Raw genomic sequence first — 26,655 nt, 5'->3', positions numbered from 1 at the left:
GACTGGGTGCTAGGACTGAATAACTCTAGCATGTCCTGCTTCTTACTTTTAGCATCACATATCTTCTCGGTCTGTGCAGGTTTTGCACTTTCAGGTTTGCTTCAAAGTTCTCTTGGAGCTTCACAGGGGACGTTAATTAGCATCTTCACCAAACTTAATTTTTAGTCTAGTGAACTGGGGTGCAGGAATTGGTAAGTGCCCTTAGAATAGAGGAACAGGAGAAGTTGGATTCAATGACCTGCTGGTAATGCTCTATTTTCATTACGGAGCCATGTACAGCAAAAGCCATAATTTTAGAGAATCCTCTCCACCAGCTCATTTTGGAGACATGGGGTATGTTGTACCATGGATGACTCTACCTTTCTGTTCTTCCACCTTGGTAGTGGTTCACAACCTTAAGGTATGTTTGAAAAGAGACCCTTAGGGTGTGTGCTGAGATATGAGGCAGATTTTAGGCTTTTAGCATCTACCACCAGACTTAGGGTAAGTAGTGAGGTCTTAGTGGTGAGCTCCATGTGAGCATCTGGGTTTGAACAGAATCTTACACACAGCACTGCTGCACTGGGATATATTATGGTGTGAGAAATAGAAGTGCTCAAAAATGAAGAATATGCTTTTGTTTCCACTGGCCAGAATAATAATAGGAGTTCAGTGTAAACATGGTGAAAATGAAGACATGCATGCTTGATATTGAAGGAAAGCCTAATTTTAACTAATATATTAGAGAAATTGTTCCAGAACACTACATCCTTCCAAAAATAATAACCCTGTCATGTCAGCAAAGTTGGTGTCAGCGTGGGTTACCTGCTGCGTACAGAAAGTGCTGGTCATGTAAGTTAGATCTGCCTCAGGGCTAGTCTGACTTGCACACCCGACCTTTCAAAAATGTTTTTTGTTCATTAATCAATGTTCTTTGCTCCAGCTTGCCAGCTTCCCCTCTTTCCGCTCCTTCATTGTCCTCCTTTTTAGTTTGTCAACCTACCTCCCCCAGTAACCTCTGACTACATACTAGACAGAGGCTCCTAATAGCTCCAGTTGAATTTTATTTATCCTTCAGTAAGGCCAGACAGTCACACAAGTAATTTATTTTTCTTAAATTATGCTGAAAGAAACATGTATGAATGCTTTGGATTGTGGTAAAACACGATTGCTGTTTCAAATGACTTTTCACAATTTTATGAATAGCAATGAACTGCATGATCTGAAGGGAACTCAGCATTTCTAGGATATTTTCATGTATTTTGTTTATGTAAGCGGGCTTTAGGCTTTGATAGATTAAGTCTGTATGGTTTAGGCAAAGTGAGAGCTATTCTGAAGTTTCATCTACATTATAAAACAAACTCAATGTTTTTGAGTTTAACTCAATGAATTTGAGATTAAAAAATTGTGGTATAGGTTAGCTGGTGGTGAAGAAGCTTTGTTCCTAAAATTCCAATATATTTTTGCACTGCCAGGTTTTTCTCAGGTCTGGAATGGAAGCTGAGTAAGGAGAGGATTGGAAAAGAGATGAGATGCTTACTGTGCACAGAGTAAGGCAATTATGCAGCTAGGTTGTCCTTGGCAGTGCCTGTTCAGAGGTGGCTGCATCATCTTTGCACTAGAACAAGGATTTTACAATTATAACTTCCTTATTGCTGTCTCATGGTGGCTGAGATCCTACTATAGAGAAAACCTAAACAGTCAGTAATTTTTTTTTGATCATGCTGTATTTAAAGCAGTGTTTTACTCCACAGGATTATGTCCCAATGTCAGCAAGTCCAGATTACATTTTTCATCTTAGTCATGACTTGAAGAACACAAATGAGTTGCAGTATGCAAAAGTTTAATTTCACTCATAAAAAGAAAGTGCTGGGGTTTTTTTTTTCTTCTTTCTTTCTCTTTCTTTCTTTCTTTCTTTCTTTCTTTTCTTTTCTTTTCTTTTCCTGGCTGGCTTTTCTAAAGTTCAGTAGACATTAAAATAATTGTATGAAACAATTACAACAATAAGAACAAATCTTCATTTTTCAGAATCAAAATATTCATTGGCTTCAATGGAATAAAAGTGGGAGTGTGGTAAAAATGCTTCTCTTCTTTTAAAAAACTATTTTCAGCTAGAATTTCAATTATCAGGACCAAAATATTTTGTTGAAAACTACCAACTTTGCCTACAGGGTAGGAACCTTTAAGGAATATGTTCCCATTTGAAGTATTTGCAATTTCTGAAACACTTCTTTAGAAAAAATTATTGTCTATTAAGTGGAGTTTTATTCAGAATGGGAAGTTCAGATAGAAAATTTTCAGCTATTGTGAAGGGCACTCTAAGCCAATGAGGCTGCCTGCAAGTGACATTTAAAAAACATTCATTATGCTGTCCAGTCACCTGGGAAGTCTAGCACTGCTGAACAGAAACAGGGACAATTGTGTCAGGGCTGAACTCCCCAAATTTGTTTTTAACCCCAGTCTTGCTGCATCCATTTGTCATCAATCCTTATTCTGTGAGAGCCTTTCAAAACCGGCCCTTCAGCTAAAGAGGTGTGAGCTCCACAAGTGTGTAAGCACTGGTGCTACACATTTTCCCCAGTGTACCTGGAACTTGGGATAGAACTGAGTCTGTTCATATGCATGAAAAGATACCATTGCTGACAGAACAGTTCACAGAACTGAGGGTTTTTAAAGAGTATATAAACTGGTTAATATTCATGTATCAGCGTGGTGAGGTACTAGCAATATTATAACAGTAGCTGGGTACCATTTTGTTTTACTTGAGGGAAATTCAATATGAATAAAACAGCAACTTTTCAAACATGACATTTAATCCACTCATGTAAATCATACTAGGAGATCTATTATTCATTATTAAAAGGGCACCATATTTTTATTATACTGAAAATGAAACACAAATGCTGTGAAAAATTTAGTGCCTTTTCCTGAAGTTTCAGGACACTTATCATGCAGTCATCTAGCAGGGGCTGACACTCATTTTAAAATATAGCTACAAAATTAATACATTTGAACTCTTTTGCTTGGAACAAGAGGATGTTCTATTTCACTGAATGAGGGATTTATTATTTATTTAAGCCTTCCTAAATACTTCAGATGGCAAAGTCCTTTGATAATGTTCACATTTGGAGTTAGATTTGTAATGAATAAAGTTCATATCTTTGTTGTTATTACTCATTTCCAGCATTTTCTTTCCTGAAGTGCATTTTGAAAACTACATATATCAGAAACTGATTAACATGACCTTAGGTATTAATTCTTAAAATATGATGAAACAAACAGTTTCGAGGACATTATTTTCTCTATGTCAGCAGCCGTCTAAGTACTGTGATGCTTTTAATTATTACAAAACAAGGTATCATTAGGAAAAGTAGACCACAAACTTCCCTTTCCTCCTCCTCCTCTTCTCCTGGTTTATTTTATTCTTGAGTGGAAGGCTTACACAAGTGAAGAACATCTAGCTCTAGGACACTTTATAGGACATAACATAAAAGTTTGATACAGTACAAAAAAAAGATAGTGCTTGGCAGTGCCAGAGGACTTTCAAAATGAGAGCCACTTAAATTTTCTCTGGATGCAATTATTTGTAGTTGGGATGAAAAGGCGCTACGTGAACCTTTCGGTAAATTCAAGAACTAAGCTTATACAGACGCTTGTATTTATTTAAAGACTGCAGTGCTGATGTTTTTTCACAGAGAATGAACTCATCTTTTACTGCTTTTATTTTGTTTGTATGAGTTTGTTTGGGGGTCTGGTCTTTGACTGCCATTTGCTAGATATCTCTGCAACAACTCCTCAAAATGCGCATTCTCAGAGCAATTCTTACAAAACTATTGCATATTAGAATCTGTTGTGTCTACTTTGTTTAGTGTCTACTTTGTTTAGTACTGTGCAATTTATTTACATATCAAAAAGGTTACTACTTATTCCAAGTTTTGTTTTTTGGTGATTAATTGGAGTTACTTTTCACATGTTGTCTGGTCATTGTGCTCCAGTGGAGGTTTTTCTTGGAAACACCTGCTGGAATGCAGTGTATGTGCTGGATCACCCTAAAGCAATGCAAGCTGCCCAAAAACCTCAGAAATGTGACCTATGTTACAATGCATCATATCTGACTAGAGGAAAGTATGTAGCCTGCTTTGGTAAATCTAGCAGACATATGTTAAACATCAAAAGTGTCTGGGGACAGCATTTTATTTTGGACCACTCCATGGTTTATTCCCCACTTAATTGGAAATTATATCTGTAAGAGAGCTTGTCGTGAGCCGTAGGACACAATAGTTGTAAAAAAGTCATACATTATCTAGGGCAAACCTGCAGGAAGGCAGAATGCAACCTCTGCCTGTATCCTTAGCTCCACTTGAATCCCAAACAACAGAAAACACCAAGAACAAAATTATTGCCAGCCCCAACAAAAAATTCTGTGATTGGAAACAAAGAGCATCTCCATGACTCACCAGAGCTGACAGTCTGGAACTGTGAAAAGGGACTTAAACTGTGTTTTAGTCCAGATTTGCAAGTCTGGGGAGCCAGCAAAACACCCTCAGAAAATGCTTTTATTTTTTTGCCTTAGCATATCTGGTTTTAAAGCATTTCATGTTTTAAATAATTATCTGTGAGCTCAGAATGAGCAGGGTAGTTGCAAAGCTCTACTACAGGAATAGGAAGAGTACTTTATGCAACCAAAGAACAAAAAGTGATCCTGCTTAATCATGCAGTTTTTAAGCAGAGCACACAAGGAAGAATGATTTTGTTCTCAGAGGTTGCTCTTCCTCTCTTCTGAGCTAAGAACTGGACTATCAAGGAACACTGAAGGAGCATGAGCTTTGGATTGTCACTGCTTCCCTTGCGAAGTGAGTTTTGCTGCATCCCTGGCTGGACTGAAGCCTATGGTTGAACAGATTGCTACCTGAGGTGTGATGAGGAATCCAGAACAGCATCAGGGAAGAGATATGTGATGGAGCAGCTGCTGGACCAAGAAAGAGAGGAAAGCTGCCTGGTCCTCCTCTGGAGCCTGGGGCAGGCAGAGCGGCACTGCTGCGTGACTCAGCCCTGCATGCCGAACGAGCCACGTCTTTGTGAGACTCCATGGCTCCAAGTGGTTTCTGGGCAAAGTACGTGTCCTCTTGACACAAAAGAAATAAACTTTGCTGTATCGTGTCTGTAGTCCACGTTATCCTGGGAAACTCATGCTCTGACCGTGCTGAAATCAGTCTCAGGGATAAATAAGTGGAATGGGAGTGTCAGGAGAATGAACTGGGGTTCCTGCTTCCCTCTCACAAAAGACAGTTTCTCCCTCACAAGATGAGGTCAGAATCCACCCAGGCCAGTATATCACCAGAAGCACTCGGGGAGGCAGGAGCTGGATGTACCATACATTACTACTCCCTGCTGGTCCAAGAGCAGAAAAGAATTAGCAGCAGATGTGCCAGGACAATTAGCAACAGATGCAGAGGCTAAAGCTCACAGAATGCAAACATTACTCCTCTGTATTAGGGAAGATAAAAGGCCAGATTCTGGTCCTCTGGTGTAAGGTACTTGTGCATGAGATGCTGCTGGAGCTAACTATGGGCTGAGTTATCACTCCTAGAGGAGAGGCAGGCAATGGGGAATTGTTGCTGCTCTGGGGACATGGGGGAGGGCAGGTATTTGCATATGGCTCCGGGAAGACACTGGGGTGATTGGGCACAGCATGCCAGGAGGAATCCTGCTCCCTGCCACCACTGAAAGCAGTGAATAAATTGCCTGCTTACAAATACTGCTGCCCTGTGCTCCTGGCAGATCATGAGCCTCAGCTTGTGTGCTGTGGCCCAATATCTTCTGGCCCACAGTCTACTGCTGTCAGGGAGGCCAGGTGCCAGGAAAGATGGTGGTACTGCTTAAAGACCTGCAAGCTGCACAGAGAGGAGTCAGGGAGTCATTTTACCTGTGCCAGGCTTGAAAGGCCTCTTCTCTTAGAGAACAGGGGAAAAAAATAATTGTGGGGAAATTAATGACATGTCACTGTATGGTCCTCCTCTGATTTGTGTGTTATTTTGCATTCAGATACCTGTTTGAAGACAGGCAGTGATGGAAAGCTGGGGAAATAAGTTTTCAGCTATTCCAGAACATTCTGGTGATAGATAGGGACTTTTGGAAAAACCCTAATAACATGATATTTTATTTTTACTTTAGTCTAGGTTTCTATTGCCTCCCCTCTAGCCTTTTATAAATTTCAGAGTTACACAAACACTTCCTAAGAATGCCCTTCTCCCTGCCTGTATGCTGGCCTTGCACATAAACAGGGAGAGCTTGAAATCTGGTTGTGAAAGCTCCCCTTTAACTGGGCAATAACAGCCTCATCTCCAGCACTATTCATCTGACATAGTAAAGTAATTTTTCTTTGTTAATGATGGGAGCTGTTTCCTATTTAAAAGGTTTTCTACCTGTGTTTTACACCAGTGACATTCATGTGCTGCTGTTTTCATAATCAGAAATGGGCTGTTAGTTTATATGGCATTTTCCAAGATTTTTCTCTATAACAAGTAAATGTTGAATTGCCTTTGCATATTTTAATTCATCTTAATCTGTTGAAGTTGTATTGGTCAAATTTTTGTGTGATATGAATTCAGTAGTGTGACTTTTTTCCATTTTTTTTTCTAAATTGAAACCATTTGAAAGTGCAGAAAAATAAGAAAAAGTTTATTTCTTCTCTGACAAGGTTAAAACCCAATTGTAAGTCAGACAAAAACCCCCAAAAGCTCACATTGGATATGTTTATTGAAATATTCAAATAGAATTCATTCTCTCTAGAGAGTGAAACTATGGTGGCATATGGGGAAGTAAGATATATTACAATAAAACTGATATAAAACAGTTGAATTCAGAAATAGTGGCAGGAGATAATTTTAGTTCATTATGATTTAATTCAATTAAATGCAACACTGTTAACTGCAGACTAAGAAGTATTACTTGTGCCTGTGCAGGCACACACAAGCATTATTTATTCTCTGCTGCATCTCTCTTTGCAGAAGAAATTACACCAGTAAAAGGGGGGTGCTCAATGCTTTCATAGCACTGTAAACCTCTCTATACCTCACAGACCTCAGTGGAAATTTGACCTGAGCAAGGAGAAGCATTGAGGTAAGGTGTTGAAGAGTAGACCCCTCAAAACCCAGGAAGATGTCCTTAGGTAGTATATGCTCTTTGAATGTCAACAGTGTTGGTGCAGGCTTGTGGATTAGTTTACCAGATAGTGCCTCAAATGAGGTTGGCACCAGCGGGGAAAATATAACTGCTTATTTTATTTTTTTCTTCAACAACAAAAAAATCCATCAGAACAAGCTGCCTATGTCTTGTCTATTCCAGGCACTGCTCCGAGTCTCCTGAAGGACAGAAGTTACTGATCCCCATCCTCCTCCTCCACTTACCTGAGCTGTTCCCTGCTCTGTACCTGAGCACGACAGCTCAAACCCGCAGAGGCACAAGGCATTCAAGGCCCGTGGATTTCAATCTGAGCTATCTGCCTTTGTGCATCCATGCCTAAGGGCCGTGCTGGCCATGTCCCAAATTCCAACTCAGGCTCACAGCTGAGGAGGAGGTTAATGAAGGGCAGGTGGCACAGGACTGAGCTCTCTCCTCTCTCCCAGGGCTTTCTGACCCTGCAGGTGTGGGATGGTGAGCTGTGACAGAGAGTGTGTTTGTTGTAGCAGTGGGAAAAGGTTTAGCATGGACCCAAAGACACCTGCATGAATGCTTGGCATGATGGCATAGAGTAACAGGTAGAAGCTTGGCTGGGATTTTTGTATGGAATCAACAGAAAGAAATTTCTTATTTGTCAAGTATGTTTTATTTGACTGTGTAAGCTGAGATGTGTGACCCTGTCCTACCTGGGTCAGGCACCCAGTGCTCATGCTTAAGGACTCTATAGTCTACAGTCTCAGACCCTGTAGAGACAGGTGTATTATAAAGTCCTTGCTTATGTTTTGTGATTTTGTGTTTCCATCATGGCATGGTTTAAACACCCAGCTCTGGTTGCTGCAAACAAAAGGATGCTTCCAGTCCCAAAGAATGTGTCTACAGTTTAGATCTAGGATAAAATCTTACACCAAATGTGTCTGTGAACCATAAACAAAGAAATAAAACTTAATAGGGACAATGATTACCTTTACACCAGCTGCTTGACCACTGTCTATATGTAAGCTATCAGAAGAGCATATACTGTTGAATTATTCTTAAGACAAGAGTCAGCCTGGAAAGCAAGAGAGAAGCTGAAAAGGGGGCTGTGATAGAGCAGCAGGAGATGTGATTTCATCTGCAAATGCTTTGAGATTGTTTGATATTGCAGGTAACTGTCTTTGATCACAGCCTTATAACCATCACCTTTAATTTGTAGCGCAGAGGTTACTATCTAGCACCCAGCTAGCCAAATGAAATGTATGGCTTGATTAAGGATCTCTTTTGTCAGTAATTTGTGCCTAATGTTTTTAGCTTTCCCACGGGCTGTTACAGAAAATGGTAAATCTGGTTTAAATGAAACCTGATACTGTTAATGGTTTAATAGCAGCTGCCACAGGGTTATGGCATTTTTCAACAGATGCTTCTGTTTCATTTTAAGCCTAAACTAAGTCTTAGAATATATGTACATAATTAATATAAAGTACACATACATAATAATGACAGTATTTATAATTTTAAAAGATTTCCTTAAATTACTTTGCTGTTATCTAATCACAATATAAAACTTGGAAAAGGAAGGCATATTACTAGAAATAATAATTTATATTCACCTCTTCAAAAAAAGTTGTAGATGCAGCGCAACTGTGAACACTTGTCATCTCCTAACATGGCAGCTATTGGTGTAGGCAAATCCCTTGCTGCTTCAGAGAGACAAAAGCTTTGCTGCACCTGAGTTATGCTTGTTATCTTATCTACTGTTCAGTCAGAAGTATAAAATAAGTGATGCTTGTATTTAAATATACACATCAAGAAAGAGCTGTGTTGAGGTGTGTACTTATATACAGAAATATTTGAAGCAGTAAAGATTTGTGGATGATTATTGGCTGCACAATGTCATCTGATTGAGGAAGTCCCTGCTAATTTAAGAAAACTTAGGTATTTTAGGGTGTTCACAGTGGGTGGTTGGTTTGAATGGATTTCTTCTATTTGGAGGTCTTATTCTTGACTTCCAAGAAGTCCTGAGGGTGTATCCTACAGGATATTCAGTGACAGGATGCTGTATGTATGTGTCTGTTCACAGTGAGGAGAGGAGAAAAGGCTTCTCTTTCTCAGACTTGGCTGGAAGGCAAAGTAATGTTGGGCAGGCAAGTGTACCAAGGCATTTGCTGCTATGAGCTGCGAGGACTGAAATGGGAACAGTAAAACATGAAAAACATGCAAATAACAGAAAATTGTCTCTATTAAAGAAGCATCAAAGATTGTTTATTTAAGAGAGTAGGCAGTCACAGTTCTCTCAGGGGAATGTGTAGTAGCAGTGGTGAAGCAGATGTTTGACTGTGTGAAGGGTATAGATGATGTATTTGCTCCCCTTGTCCCCAAGGTGACTACCCTTCATAGCTGTTAGCCTGGGTATGATGGCAATCATCTTCGGTGTTCTAGCTTTTGGGAGGGTTTTGTTTTATTCGTCCTTTTGAATGTATTAGGGTTGTTCAACAGGACCTGGGTCAATGCCCACCTTAATTAAAGAAAACAGCTACAAATGTGGCATAGCACCAGATTTATTTTCCTTTGTGTTTACCCTTCTTTCTTCTGTACCCACCAAAATCTTACACAGGGATTTACATAAGTTGATTACTTCAGGGTGTTTGTTCACCACTAGATTTCAAGTCTTTGCCATGGGAACACAATTGCTCCAGGCCCCAAGGCATTGGTAACCCTCTTCCACACCTCCAAGCTGCTCAGAAGAATATCTTAACATGTCTTATGAAAAGTGTAAAACTGTGTTTGCCAGTTCTCTCTGAGAACTTTTCACCTCAAAATCCTTTTAAACCCTGCACTGAGGTTCACAGACTTTTCACTAAGAGCTTTAATTTAAAGGAAGAAGGCTATTAAGTACCAACATCGTTCCCACAACTGGGTGGAGAAGAGTTTGTGACTCAGTGAGGAGCAAGTTTACACGTGTTCTTATTGGGGGCTTGGATGATCTTTCCAAAGCTGCTGCAAGATGAATCCAGGGGTGAATCTCAGCAAGCCCTCACAGGGACACCTCAGATTTCCAAGCTGGTTTGTTATTCTCTCTTAAAGATTTCTAGTGGCAATGTTTTTCCACCACTGGTACATAAAGACATAATATGAATGCTTTCTTAAAGCAAGAAGAGAAATCATAAAATAACCACACAAGAAAAAGCACAGCATTTTTTGTTGGAGTGGAAAATTGGTCAAATATCTGATTTTTGGGAAGAGTTGTTAATTGTTTTAGTGTGCAAAATTGGATCAAAGGTAAGATGTTTGTAGAGCATTATATGATAAAAGAAAGTCAGTTCCCTTGTGATGTCTTTGTAACAAATAAATCTTCCTCCTTTGCTAGGTTCTACCATGCAGAAAAGCTTTGAAACCAAGCATGGTACTCCTCTTTGAACTCTTCCTTCTTCGTGGCACCTACACCTGGATTGATCGAGAAGTGGGATGGGGAGCTTTTCCCTTATGTGATAACAATTTTAATGCTTTGGAGGGAAAATTTAAATGTCCCTTCCTCAGAGGACATTATGATTCCAGAATTGACCGATTCAAAAAAATTGAAAATTTTATTTCTCAGGACTTGGATCATTGGTTATGCAATCTCTACTTTCAGGTTTGTATTTTAAAAAATGGTTTAGTTTTCTCTATATTTTTTTTATTCTGAAATTGGATTGTGGCTCATCTCCCATTTACTGGGATGTCTGCTTTAATCAGTGAGCATGAGGAAGAAATACATGGGAAAATTATATGGGAGAAAAGAGTAGTAAACAAAGTACAGAGAAGCAAGAACTTCCTAAAATTCTTATAACAATTTCTTGGACTGCTAGGCTTCACAAACAGTGTACAACAAGCATATTCTGGCTTTGTGGAATTCCAGACTACTTTTTTTTTTTTTTCTTTCTCTTCCCAGATAATTAAACTACCGCAGGATTCAGATAAGCAAAATAAGTGTGGTATGCATGTTCATCTGCCACCCGAACTTCTTATGTGTTCAAGCACTGCTGAAAAGAATGGTGTCTCAGAAAAGGTTGTACAGTCTGGACCACAAGGTGATGGGTTCAAACTTTGATGTTTGCATTCAGGTTTTTGCTGGATCAACCCATAGTTTCATTTCAATGTTGGCTAGTCATTATTTTTCCTGTTAAGCTAGATTGTCTTCATTCAGATGTGGGTCCAACATGTGCTATAGCAGGAATACTCTGACTCTTTATATTAAGGTGGTTTAACATTGTTTTCAGGTGTGAGAGTTCAAACCAGCCTCATTGCTGAGGATGGAATGGCCATGCTGGCCTGTGCTTTAGGCTGAATAATGCTTGGAATGTCACAGCAATAACAGCTCAGCTGTTTGTGGCTCCAAGCTTACAGGAAGAGAAAAGAAAAAGATGCTTTTTTGTGTACTACTGGAAGAACTTTAGCACCTCCCTGGACTACAACAAGGACTTCAGATGGGGCTGGGAGATAGTTCTGGCATCAGAAGCATGCCTTATGCTACTCCTCTGAAATTCTATTAAAATTCAATCAAGTGATAACCCACAGGAAGGACAATTATCATTTGCTTGTGTACAGCAGACCTCCCCAGAAGCTTTCTCAAAAAATCTCTGAATATTCCTTTTAGACTGATCCTCCCTGGACTCTGTGAACCTTCTGATGTAGCTACACTGAGGACATAACTGACCATATTGCAATGGACTCACAAATTGCTCCTCTACTGGTAGAAATCCAGTAATGAGAAGAATTGTTGGATGCTGCTGTTGCTCTTTTCTTTTTTCAGCACGTGGGATGAGACTTCCATAAACAATAATAATAATAATAATAATAATAATAGTAATAACAGAAGCATTCAGCCAACTCATAGATTGTAGTGTATGTGTGAATATTATGTGCAGATCTGAAACAGAGAATTATTTCTTCAGGGCAGAGGTTCCTTAGGCAATTGAGAACAGCAGTAGTGATGCACTGTAGATGGCACAGGAGGAGAAAGAAGAGGCTGTGGAAAGGAAAGAAAGAATGCATAAGCAATAATCATTTACCATGGTAAATGGGCAGCTCAGCTTGGAAGCATAACTTGAAAAGAGTCCAGGAGAAGTATTTTTCAGACAGTTAGTGGTGATTTAAGAGATAAAGAAAATGAGGTTTGTCCTGAGATGCTTTTAGGCTAAGCAGCAACTGCACTGTGATCAGAAGGCTTTTATATAACCACCCTGATAAGAGAAGCATGGAGGTGTAAGCATACGCTATACTGAGGATTAAAGTTTTTTGTTGTCATATATCTTCTACATATCTGCTAAGTTGCTTTTATATGCAGCAAACCATGAATAGCAGTAGAAAGGTTTCTACTAGCAAGTAGAATTGCAGGCAACACTTATCCACGGTGAAGAACTGTGGACAAATTCTTAATGGATCAAACTTGTTTGGTCCTACCATCAATCTTCACATGCATTTGGAGCTGCACACAGAGGGTGTAGCTAAACAGGTCATGCTTTCTGGAAACACTCAGAAAAACTTGTGATGCTCACTTTGAAAAGTCAAGAAATACAGGTTTTTAAGAACTGAGAAAGACCATTGGTGTATGTTCTGTTTTGCATGTAGACCTCTGAAATTTGCTGATAAGGCGATCACGGAAGAGCTATAATTTTCCTGCCAGAAAGATCTGCACAAACAAAACTTTTAGGAGCATTTTTTGATATTGCTTATATTTATTTCTTTTTCTTGGAACATTCTTTAAAGATATTATTAGCTGCCAATATCCCCCATGGGTTTGTTTTTTAATGTATCTATGCAGTGCTACAGTATGTTGTTTCTGCTGGTGATATGTTGCTAAGAGATTTAATAATGGGTAAACAAACACAACATGTGGTAATCCTTTTCAAATTAAAAGTTTATTAAATGCTAGCTTGATGACTTTCTGGCTATTTACAATTAAAGGAACAAACCTTAGAGAACTGGAGATCACGTGGTAAAAATCACAACTTCAACATTTCCAGCAGAAAAAAGTGTTTATGGTCTGTGGCAAGCTGTCGCACATTGATATGTCCTATAAATACAGTATTATATCTGTTAAACCACCAAAAACTGGGGTGGGGAGGGGAAAACTCTGTTAGAGTGACATTAAGGTTGAGACACAAACCAGAGAAAGCTAGAACAGTCTAAATGAAGACGGGTGCTCTGTAACTCACTCTACTGTAGTAGTCTAAATAGTGAGTGATCATGTATATCAGTACCATATGTGGTACTGCAACATATAAGCAAAATAAAGCAGGTTAGGAGATGGTGTTTTAGCCTTCACTTCAAGTTTGTCTTGGTTTTAGAAGTTTAAAACAGAACCTTCATTTTATTTCCATTAACTCCAGGCTACATTATTCTTTTAAGCCACAGCTCCACGTAGGGCGAGGAAAAGCTCTTCCCTGCTCTCTGGTCTAGAGCACAGTGCAGGGAAATGCAGCATAATGCCTCCCATTCTACCTCCTTTGCAGATCAAAGATGCACATTATCAGATCTGGCGTGTATCTTAGTCCAAACCATACCTTCTCTCCATTCTTTTGAAGTGGTATTATCTAAGAGGTTCATGGCAGAAGACAGCTTCTGCTTTTGCCACCACCATCCTTTACTTTTCTTAGGAAAGTATTCTGCTGTTTATCTGTTGCCTTTTACAGGATCAACAGTCCCTGTCAGAGAATAAATGGCAATTTCTGAGTAGAATTCATTATCTACTGTTGTGTGAAAGGTGGTAACAGGTCTAGTAGAAGGAGCTTAGGTAAGACAATTTGATGCAACTACCAGGAATGTTGCCTTGGTAGGCTTGGATGTAAGTAACAAGGGCTTCTAAAATGGATGACAACTTTGAACTGTGAGTCTCCATATAGACACTAAATATACAAATCCACCAAGAAAACGTTCTCCCAGTGAAATCCAACAAGACCCCTTTTGACTTTAGCATCCACAGGAAGAGGGGATTCACATGTGCAAAATGTCAGCATAACAGTATTTTTTGGAATTGGCACTCCGTTCATCCTCAGAAAAGTTGATGGACAGCACTCATATATTAGTTCTACAGCTCAAACACTTTTAGGTCAAACACCAGCTCATTTGGAAAGTGTTGCTCCACATTTGTTGGGTACCTTCATCCAAATGCTTTCTTTTGCAGCTGTGCTGTTGATCTGACTTGACACACAAACACCATTTTGTGCCCATCTGAACTTGTCATCAGATAAAACAGGCAAGTGAAAAGCTAGGGATGATGTTATCCACTGTAGTTTTTAGAGCCAAAGGGAAACCTTTTTCGTTGCAGTTGACATTCATACCACTTTAAGGTTGGCCATTTTGAAGTCCTGAAGCTGTGGTTGGCACTGTACCAGCACAAACTGATGTGCACTCAAGACCCAAAAAGTGTGCTTATAAGGTAGAAGGTGGAATAGTCACTGAGGATTAGGATACTGAAGTAGTACTTTTCTATTTTTTAGCGCTAAATTTTGTGTATTTTTGGTGAACCTAAAGAGTCATGACTGATTGTACATTTTTTTTTTTAAGCAGTAGTTTTCCCAAGCTCTGGAGTATGAAATCAAGAAAGGAGTTTTACTTAGCCTGACTGTGCTGGGGGAGAGGTGTTATCAGACAAGATTTTGAGGGAAACTGTTCAAAGGTAGCCAGGCTGTTAGGTCCCAGCACCAGGATGATCTTGCTGTAATAGAACTGGTAGAGTGTTGCATTAGCATGAATACATTGCTCCCAGTGTCTGGGCTAGTAGAAATGTTTGTTGCTATTGCTTTGCTGAGTAGATTTGTCACACAGAAAGATTTCATCTACCTCAGCTGTTTTGTGTTGGACTAAACAGCTACTTGCAGATTTTTTGAGTCTAAAATCTTCTTTCCAGAATATCTGCTTGTCTCTTATTCGCCCCTGCTCTACTATGGGAGCAAGAAGAAAAAAAAAATGCAGCTGTTTGGGAATGGTTTTAAGGACACTAATTTTTTTTTTTTTTTTTTTACAATGAACAAACATCTCATTTTTCCTTGCACTTTATTTTTTCCTTCCCCTTACAATCTTTGCTGTCTTACAGCAGTGCATGTGGCTCCTGTGCCCTATGCATCAACCAGAAGAAAAGTTAGAACCACTGAAATGTCTTAAGTTCTCATACTATGAGCTTATAACATAAATAAATATTATAGAGTGAGACAATTTTAAGGTGTACAATTTTTCTTGTTACTGTACAGTTTAGAGTATATTTTTGGTCTATCTTCCTTCTGTCTGTCTGCCTGGCTTTTAATAACAGGGTTGGTTTGTACCACTTGGCTTCAGCAGTCCTTGAAACTCGCCAGGGTTGTAAAGCTTTAAACAGTTACACAGGTCTTTAATTGTAAATTAGTTTTGACAGGACTGCTAAGACAAAGGCCTGGCCCATCCCATCGTGATGCTAGCCGACAACCCCTTACTGCTCCTGGAGCAAGGAAACATGTGGAAGGAATTGTTCTTTTACATTTCACAGCTTGTCATTTCCTCTGCAGGGCAACCTCTGACCTCCCCGAAAGATCCTGACACCCATAAGGGAAGTATTCCCACTGTTGTAAAGGAAGTGGAAAAGCAGTTTAATGCTGCGAAGGGAGGAGAAGCGTGTGTGTCAGAAGAAGCTGTGAGGAAAAGAGAAGAGTTTAAAATGCTTCCAGCAGGTTAGGACTTTTATTGCGTTACTTAATTTACTGAAAGTTTGCAAGTAGATCTGCCTGGCATGTGTGTAAATACCCCCATTTGCCTTCCCCCTCACCCTGTGATATCATCTCATCATTATTTCACTAGGCAAAGGAAGTGATGGAAGAGTTTAAATCAATTGTTAGGGATCAAAAGCAGCTTAGGCAAAAAGGTACAGAAGCAGTGGAGTCCCCTGTCTAAAACATATTTGTAGGCCAAATGTGTTAGTAATTACAAGGTGTGTGTGCAGTGCACTGACAACATTAGATTACGGCTGGTGTTTCCGTGACATTTTTACATCCTTTCATTTTATTTGGTCATTTATATCCACGGATCACAACATGTTGCTGTTAGGTGCTTGAGAAGTACTTTTTTCTTCCTGCAGCACATTAATAGCAGTATCCTTTGTTAGTTGTGCTAAATTACATAAAAGTGCCTGTCTGTATTTATATCAGGTAACATTTGCTTCTGGGGCATGGGATTTCTTCCGAAGGCAAAGACTGGCAAGTTGCTATGGTGTTTTCTTGTTCTCTTGATTTTGTTTATTTGTTTATTTTTTTTATTGGTAGTTTTCAGGATTTTTTGTTTGTTTGTTTTTTGTTTTGTTTTGAAGTCCCAGTTAAAATGTATTTATCTGAGAATTGAGTAATATAATCTCTAGGTCTTCTCCTAAACTTAAAGACCACTGTGATGGCCAGAGGCAGATTTACCATGGGGCAGGGATTGGAAGGTACCAAAGATATCTGGATATCTACTCCCACCTCATAGCCTAGGCCAGTGTGAGGAGATGAAAGTGCAAGTGGGAATAAATTAATCACACCTTTTGAAGGGAGAGGGTGATTTTCCTTCTGTACCAGGAAGCTGTAATAGGTCATGGTTAGACACTGAACTGTGAAATATTAGGTAAGAGAGAGCTACCTGAGGTCTGACAGCTACCTCTTATCTGTGTAAACAGTAGCTTGTTATCTTCTTCAAGTCCATAGGCTCCCTGAAATGATGAAGCAGAATTTTGGATGAATGTTAGTTTGGGGCCAATGCCAGCTTCCCTTTCACAACAATCCATGAAATGTCATTCAAAAACAATTTCTTTGGAGCCATCTTTCTCTGTTTACTTTCCAGGAAGCTAGAGCTATGTATCTGCTATTGAAGGTGCACATGCTGAATATCACATGTTAAGTGGGCACAAATAGAGGTAGAAGCCAGTATGGCATTGCCGAGTCAGGATTCATAAATGCTGAACATGGACGCTGACCCTCATAGATGAGTGAGAAGTAGAATACAGAGTTGGTGTCATTTTTTGTTAAAGGGGTGTTTGTGACAAAATGTTAAGCATATTACAGAAAAAAAGTAATAATAATTTTCAGTCTTTCAGGGGTTCTCATTACATGTCCTGATAAGATCAACACCTAACTTGTCTTTCCTAGATTTTGGTTCTTCTGAGAATATGAACAGAGACCTAGCTTAGAAATTTTGTTTAACTTCTACATTAGTAGAATCTACTTTGAAATTTATTTTGTTAATTTGCCCAACATTAGTTGTAAAATACTCAAAACAGTAAAAACATAAGTAACCTACATGAACAAAAGGGTTTTAAAATAATGTTTTGTGGTGTTTGACATTTGTTTTTGTCAGCTTTTAATTTTTTTTTCTGATTTTTTTTCCTTGCCAACATTTGGATATTTCCACCTTTGGAGTGTGTCTCAAAACCCAATTATTAGTTGTGCAGGTAGACAGGTATTCCTTCTCCCCTCTTCCTATCACTAATGTTTATCTAAATCTAAAAGTAGCATGTTGAATTGTTGTTCAAAATATTTATGTGGAGTTTGGCAGAGACCCAGTGGCAAACACAGCATTTTAGAACCCACATTTTCAGTTCAAGACAGCCTCTTAGATATACCCTGAAATGATGCAGTTACAGAAGTGGCCTGATTTGGAAAGTACTGAATTACCACAGCCTTTAACAAAGCAGGGTTCAAAGAGCATTATTTTGCATCATCATCAGATCTGACTAAGTATATTTATGAGATAATGCTATAATTGATTCAGGACTAAAAAAAAATAAAAAAAATAAAAAAAAAAATCTGAGTTCAAAAACAATACAAGATGATCTCCAAAATATACATGCACTTTGAATTAGGTGAAAAAATTTTTTGCTTATTTTTATTCATGAGACAGCAGAAATTTTTCTTGATGAGCTTAGTTTCTGGTACTGCATCTATTGCGTATTATTTTAATGAAAAACTGTTTCAAAAGTCATGTCACTAAAGTATAGGTTTTCTGTGATGGAACACTGCCAGTAGTGCCACCACTAAACTCATTATCTGCACTCAGAATGATGGAGAGAAAAAAGCTTCATTTTGAAATCCCCAGATACTTTCTGCAGGATGACATATAAACTAGGATTTGTACTGTACTGGAAGTTTAATTTGAAGCTTCAACAGTGCCTGCATTTTTTTCTCCACCAATACTCATCCCAGCAGGCACCTTATCCCCAGCCTTTCTCTCATATGAAACTTAATTTATTTTTTCAAAGCCCTCAGTTAGGCATGCACCACAAGTAAAACCCCTGGAAATACATGAAATATTTTTCATAAATATCGTCAGTCTTAGTCAAACTGTTACAACTAGCATTCTGCTCATTTTTGGGATTTGACAGAACCTCTGTGATTCCTTCAGCTCTCTATTCTATCACCTTTCTAGGGCATACCCAGGGTAAAGTTTTAGCTCCTGTTTTCAGATCTTGTACCTCAGAAGGAATCTCTTGTTTGATGACTATCTTCTAAAACAAACTAAATATTGAAAATAAGATGTTCAATATTGTTCATATTTAAGATTTCAAATTCAACACCCTTCCTGCATTTGTGGAGAAATGTTGGGACGTGAATTTTGTCCTTTTGTGACATCAAAAGACATTTCTGTCAGAGTAAAGCTTCAGAATAACATCTAAGCAAAGATGGCATCAGGCTAACCAAGGGGCTTATTACAGTAGCAGAACACTCCAAACTGTATTCAGAATTTATTAAGATGTTCCTTCAATATCAAAATACCAAACACAAAACCAGCTTCGCTCTAATTTTATCATTGCCTTTGGAGAGGAGGCTTTACATTTGTTAAAATGTGTTTATATAAGTGAGAAATTGTTTCATTGAGAGGATTGTATTTACACTCACAAGCATTTCAGAAACAATTTTATGAAAACCAGTGAATCCTCATTGTGATATTTCTCCATATACTGCAATGATGTTCTTTCCCTACTGAGGTGCTGTTTGCTTCTACATAAAATTTGTATACAGATACAAAAATAATTACCTAAACAAACAAACAAACAAACACAAAAACAAAAAAAGGCTATTCTCATTGGTAATTCTTCATGGGTGCCACTTTAAAGGAAACAAAGTGATATTTTAAAATGAAGGTGGCTTGTGCCTCATTTTTTAATAGAGGTAGGGCCCCAGAGGCAGAGCCTCATACGACTGAAACTTCTTTCTGTGCTGGTTTTTTCCTTCTCTGAGCAGGACTGCATAAAGGATTGCATTGATTTTTCCAATTAGGATCAAATTCAGATTCTGCTCATGGTTCTGAAATCCTCACAATCTGAACTCTTCAATTTTCCATCTCTTGCCATGCTATTTGATTTGCCATAGACTAGTGCATTACTAGGAAGGGAGTGTAAATAGGCTTTTCATCTTATTTTCTGTCTCTGCTGTGGTGATTTCTTTGTCTTGTGTTCCACTCTTGGATTGTACCACTCTAAAACCCTTTCCTACTGACTTAAAGAGAGGTTGTAGCTATCAGAAGGGGACTGCACTTTTCTTCTCTTCTTTGGCCCCATATAAATCAGAAGTAGTTACCACAAAACTTGTGTAAGGTAATTTTCTAGCTGTGAAATTTCTTTTTGCTCATATTTTAAAAAAAATCATTTAGACTCCCCATGCCTCTCATACATAAATAATAAATATTTCGCAGTATCAGCCCTATATGCATTTAGGGTGAAGCTGAGCAAAGGGATATACTTTAAATGTACATATCAGGTATTAATGGGCCATCAAGGCCAGACTAAAAAGCTGGTTTTACATGAAATCTTCAACACAGAGTGGGGTCCTCACTGTTCAGTGGTGTGCCCCCAAACCTTGGTTTCATTCTACAGGTTCACTCCCGTTGCACTACAGTTCTTGTTACAGAAGACATAACCAAAGATGGTGACTTCCAGGCTGAAGGCAGAGGGTAAAAAATGAGTAAGTTTTATTCTCCAAGGGTTAGAAAGCAGTAAGACACCCTCTAAATGGTGATTTTACAGGCCATTTTATTATGCTCTGCTATTGCCTTAAGAAGGCTGATGTGGAGAAAGGTAACAGAGTAGTAATAATGGTTTGGTTTCCAACTTCTTTCCATGGTATTTTAAAAACTTAGGTCCCAGAAGAGCTCAGGGATTTTGCACTGGTAACGCTTTCTTTGTATCCCTTATCAGGCATGATCCGTGTGGTATCTAAACTATTTGGTTAGGACTTAATGTGATCCAAAAATAACTGCTGTCAGCATTGTCAAGGTCTGCAAATAACCTTCATATCACCACGATTTTCCAATTCCAGACATTAGTCTTGTCATACCTGTTCCACAATGGTGGGAAAAAATGCCACCCTATTTTTCCTCTTTGTCTTATATGAATGTAGACTATTAAACTATTTTGCTGGACTTGTTATTAATAGCTGATCACAGATTTATAACTTTGGGTTAAGAATCTTATTGTCTTTTCCATGCTGTGGTATAATCATATTTTCCTGCTTTTATGCAGATGTTTCTTGACTTCCAAATAAACCTATTAGAGTCTACATCTGCCACTGTGCCTTTGTCACAGCTATGATACCTGCCTTTGATCATTCTTTCTTGGTGCTGTTTTCTTCTCCTCAAATTGTTCATTTTTATCATGAATGATATTATGTTCCCCTGTCAGGGAACAAAATGTGTTTTGAGTCAATTTACTAAAATAGTCACTGCTAAGTGTTATATCTGAACAAAGTTGACACCTTTGACATTTTCTAAAATGGCAAAAATAACTGTATTTAAGGCATGATTTATGGGCACTCCATGTCAAAGGAATTTCTATGCTATTACAGTTTCTGATTCAGCAGTCCCAACTCTTTCAATAGAGAAATTGCTGATAGTGCAGCTAATTAACGCTTTATTAGGATTCTGTGGTCAATTATAAAAAGTTATAAAAACATAAAACACAATTAAATAATAAAGAATGGTGTGGTTCTCGTTTCTCTCTGAGAACTGCTTTGTTTTTGCATGTGGAAGAAAATTTCTACACAGCTCAGTTTTATAGGACACATTCCCTTCCCCCCAACCACTAAGTAGGAGCAACTCCTATGATTAAAAAGTAGACTGGAGTCTTTAAATGTCTTTCTGATTGCTGGCCTCTATTAAAAACTTCTTAAAATAATAGATAGGTTTAATTCCTCAAGCCAAAGAAAAATTGTATCATCTTAAGTATTTTCCATATTTATTATATTGATGAGATTTGGCTACTGAGAAAAAAAAGGAAGTAAAATCTCTTGTATTGCAAGTTTTAAATGTACCAGGCTAAGGTTTACTTAATTAGAACCTCCAGGCAATAAAGGAGCCCTTTTTTAAATTCTGTGAATCTTAATATGCTAAATAATGCAAAGCTTCAACTCTTCAAGCATGAGACACACATCTGGCAGCTTAACATTTAAATTACAGAAAAAAACCCCACTTCAGTAGTAATTTTCATGAAGAAAAGAATGGGAAATGTATTACAACTAAATTTAATTTCTTTTCAGATTTTTCATCCTGTCTAATTGCAGGCATTTCCCATCTCCTCTTTTATTTATTTATTTTCATACAGATTTTTTCTGTACTTTTTATTGATCTTTAATTTGAGTGGCTTCTTACTGTTACAGCCATTGAAGAATTACATTGTGTTTTTACTTAGCAAAAACTGTTCAGAGAAATCTATGAGGAATTAAAGTAATGAGCTCACTGGTATACAAAGAAAAGATCATTCAGAGCCTTACAAATAAAATATAAAAAGAGCATGTCATGATTAAATAACAGACTTGAGTTCCTTCTCCCTCCCATTTCTTAAATGTAGAATATTATTGTTTTCTTTATTCTTTTTATTGCCCTTTTTTTTTTTTTTTTTGCCAAGATAATTACTGCTTTATTCATTTGACTCCAAAAACATTGTTAAAGTATTCATCATTTCAGCAAGGCTGTTTGGAAACCCATTTTTGTGGGGAAAAAAAAAAAGAAAGAAGAAAAATTAAACAAAGAAAACCACAGGAACCGTCTTTACAAAGGTATATTTATATTTTAATGTGTCTTTATGGGTCCATACAGGTATCCCATATACAAAATATGTAGAGACAGCTTGAACAGGTTATACTGCATGTGTGCACACACGTGACATACCCAGCAGCTGTATTTTAAGCTGTCTTGCTGATTTCAGTAGGTCTCTTTCACCCCAGATGACGTAAATATCTGTAAATTCTTCATTCCTCAACACAGATACACCTGTACATGAGTGTATATATATGTCGAAAGTAAGAAATATATCCATAGGTGTGTACAGAAGCACAGAATTAAAACTGTGACATTGCATGTGCATATATTGTGTATCAACCACTGTAAGACCTAAGAGCAGATTCTTCCTGTACTGTGATTTTAAATACATTTGACTGTCTTTTACTGTGTGGAACTCAAAATAACTTAAAAAGAAAAAAATTGAAATAATTGTTAAGTGTGTTTTTGGCTTGTTCTCCACGTGCCATACATTAAAATGTGCAATACAGACCTCTATTTTTGCCACACCACTGCTTACTATGATGTGGGAGTACATTTTTGTTCATACCACAGGTCACTGCTTTTCGGGAGCTTGAGGGACACTTGACTTTTGTTTTCCAAGAAAAATTTATTCAAGTACTTCATGTCCCTGTGCCTCATTCTTGAAACGCAACTATGCCCCTATAGAAAATTAACCTCCTTCTGTCTTCTGAAGGACACTTCCCAGGGTATTTAAAATACCCTCCCATGTCACTCTTCTTGTGTCTATTATTTCTTTATTTCTAATTTTCCACTTGTTTTTCATCTGTGCAGTTGTTATTTCCCACACCACAGCATCTGAAGCCTTTTCTGCATTTATCATACTAACACTTTCAGAATGTAGGAGAGAAATAGCCACCTATTTTATAACTCAGATGGAGGGGGAAAAACGATCAGCCTGAAGTTAGTCAGCGTCTTGCTGGGAGAGGGACCAAAACCCAGCTGCTTCCTTTCCAGAGGTTTACCTTGCGCACAAATATAAGAATAATTTATATTTGGTTTTGTGGTTTTTTTTTTTTTTTTTTTTTTTTTCCTTACAGAGGATTACCAAGATTGCCATGACAATACAGACAAGCACTGTGGCTCGTATTGGCTGAAGAAAGTCCAAGAAAAACATCACAAGGTACTGGTCTTGATATGAACACCACCATCTCCCTCAAAGCTCACAAAGAAGCCACTGGAGCTTGTGCCATTTGAGAATGATTTGTGGTCTTGCTTGCTCTGGTTGTTGTGTTTCTTTAATCTATCCCTGTGAATTTTTTAATAGCCACAATAAGGCTTCACATGACCTGGTGTATTGCTGTCTCCTGTATATTTAATCTCTTCAGCAATGAAACTTCAAAGGAGGAGTAGGAAAGCCCACCAAGCAATCAAACAACAAAAGCTTGATCAAGGTGCAGGATGATATAATTTCAATAATGTGTAAACATGAGACATGTGTCATATGCATCCATAAGCTTCAAGCTCTCCTGTGCTTGTGCAGAAGACCATCAGAAAATTGTAGTATATGTATTTGTAGTATCCTGGCCAAGGACATCATTAATTTGTGAACAAATATTGTGTCCTCAGTACAAGTTAACATGGAATTTTATCTGCAACATGATAACACTTTCAGGGTGAGATGCTACTGAAACTTTCAGATTTAATGTAGATCCTGAGAACCAAGTTACAAAGAAGAATTTGTATTCCTGAAAATTGCTTCTCCCTGCACTTTATTATTAAATTAGGTATTTTTCCAGTGATAGTTGCGATTTTTTATCAATAACTGTTGCTCCATTTCTATCCTTAAATCAGTATGGCTGTAGTGAATGAACTGCAACCATGAGCATTCAAGTTAATCATGCTGGTAATTTGTCTCACCCTGTACTAGATACACTCTGAAGTATTTTTAATGCTTTTAATTGCCCATAGGAAACAATCACCACAGTACTCGGAGTACCCAAAAACTTGTGCAGTGTAGCACAAATACTCAACAGCTGGGGATTATAACTTTTAACTTTAGTAGAGTGAGGGTCTACATTTGTGAGCAAAACCAGATTGACCAGATTGGCCATTCACTTGCTTTTAATGTCTAAGTTTCCAAGTGATTTATTTCTTCAGGAAGATAAGCGTAACTTGAAGAAAACAGAGTTTCATATCAATTTAGCTGCAGACTGAGGTGTGCATGTGTGAGTGTGTTTAGCCTTATATCTAGAGGAGGGATGACTTAAGGACCGATGGAGTGGGTGTAATGGGCAAAGCAACCCAGCCCAACCCATGGGGAGTGGCAGGGTGAAATTCATTTCCTACAATCCCATAATAGCACAATGCCTTTGAACAAAATGCCATAGTCTTACAGGAACCTCAGTTGTGGGTGGCTCTCAAAGCCACATTAAAGTGACCTGGTTTCAGTGAGGTGCATAAACCCATGGGCAATTCAGCACTGTCTAGTCCCTTCAGTCTCACTGAAATGACTCACAAGCTTACAGTTATTGACATGTTTGAATAGATTTCTGAACTGAGCCTCTTATGAGAATCCTTCTGCACAAAAGAAATGTGAGCATGTGAAATCTCCTTTCAGAGGTTGTGAGAGCCCCTCATTTTTTAATGGGATGAGTGAATCCTAATGTTCAGAAAGAGCCTTGTTTTAGCATGTTCAAGATTTAGGGCCTATTTTATATAATTTGGGCCTAATTGTATCTCTGGATAGCATCTTCTAAAATAACTTTGCCTAAAAATTGTATATAGGAAACAATGACAAACTAATGCAAAGAACATACTTAAAGAAAAAGACATAAATTAATGTAGTGCTTTATTCTCCTCAGCAGTTGCTTTTCTTTCTGTAAACAGATTATTTTATTTTTATTTTATTTTATTTTATTTTATTTTATTTTATTTTATTTTAATAGCAAGAGGAATGAGAAAGCTCTTTGAGTCTGACTTCAACTTTTTAGGGAATATAGATTTCTCTGCTTAGCCCTCCCTACCCCCAAATTCATCTATGCTAAAGAGCTGCAAATGGTCTCCCTCTAAGTGTATTCTGAGTGATGGGCATTAGCAACAATTCAGCTTTTGTTGCAATGAGTGTGCAAACCACTGCATGTATTAAGATATTGAATGGTAGCAATAAAAGAGAGAATGCTCACAGTCAGTGACTTCTGAGAGAAGTAAAACATATTCTGTCGTTATAATGCCAACCTCATGCCACTGACTGAGTTTCTGCTTTTTGTACCTCACACGAGCAAACACGGTCTCAGAGAAATTAACTCATAATGCTCTTTAACACCTTTGGGATTTATGTCTTAACTAATGTCTTTACATCTACTTTGCACAGGAATAGTTTAATGGAGAAAATATCAGTGCAAACAAGGTACCTTGCACACACTACCAATTCTGAGACTTTGACTTATAGGGTATAGATTTGAGCAGTCATGTGGCTGAAGTTCAAAACATGCATAAGATCCATGTAATCCAAGATTCAGAATGCAAATTCACCTTTTAAAGCAAAATGGTTTACACAGTAAAAAAAAAAAAAAAAAAAAAAACCAAACCAAACCAGAAAGAAAAAAACTTTGTAGTTTTCCTAATTAGCAAAGTGTAAATTGATGTGACTGCAGCAATGCATCCATCCACTTGTCCTCTGTGTTCACTAAATGTTAGCAAACTCTTTGCAGAGTTTGGTATTGTGCCTGAGAAGGTATTAATAGATATCATCATGGAAGTCACCCGTAGATGTTTGCCTGGTAAATGATGACCTCATTGTGTCTCTTGGTGGAAGCGATGTTTGGCTCTTTGTCCAGGGGCAAACATCCAGGGAGTCTGGTAGTCAAATCAGAGAGGCGATGCCAGTGCCGAATCAGACCCAGTGCATGCAAAGGTGTTATTCCAGAGATGAGCACAGATCAGGATCCTCTACTTCATAGCTCAAAGAGTAGTTTAAATGAGCATAAGCTGGCACCAGCACTGAAAGATGAGGCACTGTCCCTCTCCTTTGTGCTGGCAACTGGGGCAGAGTGACCTGGATCAGAATGGGTCCAGCTGAGAGCTAACCCAGTTAATAAAAAAAAAGGAAAAAAAAAAGAATCCAAATAGTATTAACTCAATTCCCAGGTCAGTTCCTTCCATATGGCTTACTAAGGACATGTCCAGATTTTTGCACTGGCAGAGTGTGGTGTCCAACACTGGAAAAACAAATGAGTGGAGGAAGAGTGGCTGACTGCTGGCTTCACCATGAGCTTGCACCTCCTTGAGAGGGTTTGTCAGAGCCCCATAGGAGCATAAATCAATTAATGGAAAAATATTCTGTATGCAGCTCCAGGCCCCATGATTTTAGAAGGTTGAAAATGTCCTTGGATGTGTCCAGAGGACGGGAAAATAGGGGGCTGGAAGGCATGTCCTGTCAGGAGCGGCAGAGGGCTTGTCTTGCTTGGAGAAAAGCAGGCTCAGGGGAACCTTGTTCTCTTCAGCTTTCTGGGTAGCGAAAGTGGAAAGGGA

General features: G+C 38.3%; 1 protein-coding gene across 1 annotated transcript in view; it reads left to right on the top strand.

Moving 5' to 3' along the window:
- Window positions 1–26,655, top strand: part of LOC121357760 — a 116,373-nt gene that overhangs the window by 47,115 nt on the left and 42,603 nt on the right. The window contains exons 11-13 of the mRNA XM_041475348.1: window positions 11,066–11,204; window positions 15,657–15,818; window positions 23,223–23,305. Coding sequence (XP_041331282.1) covers window positions 11,066–11,204; window positions 15,657–15,818; window positions 23,223–23,305 — 384 coding nt within the window. The remainder of the gene's footprint in view (window positions 1–11,065; window positions 11,205–15,656; window positions 15,819–23,222; window positions 23,306–26,655) is intronic.

The sequence above is a fragment of the Pyrgilauda ruficollis genome, unplaced genomic scaffold (assembly GCF_017590135.1).
Source record: "Pyrgilauda ruficollis isolate IOZ18807 unplaced genomic scaffold, ASM1759013v1 scaffold35, whole genome shotgun sequence".
Classification (NCBI taxonomy): Eukaryota; Metazoa; Chordata; class Aves; order Passeriformes; family Passeridae; genus Pyrgilauda; species Pyrgilauda ruficollis.
This window is presented reverse-complemented; position numbering and strand designations above follow the sequence as displayed.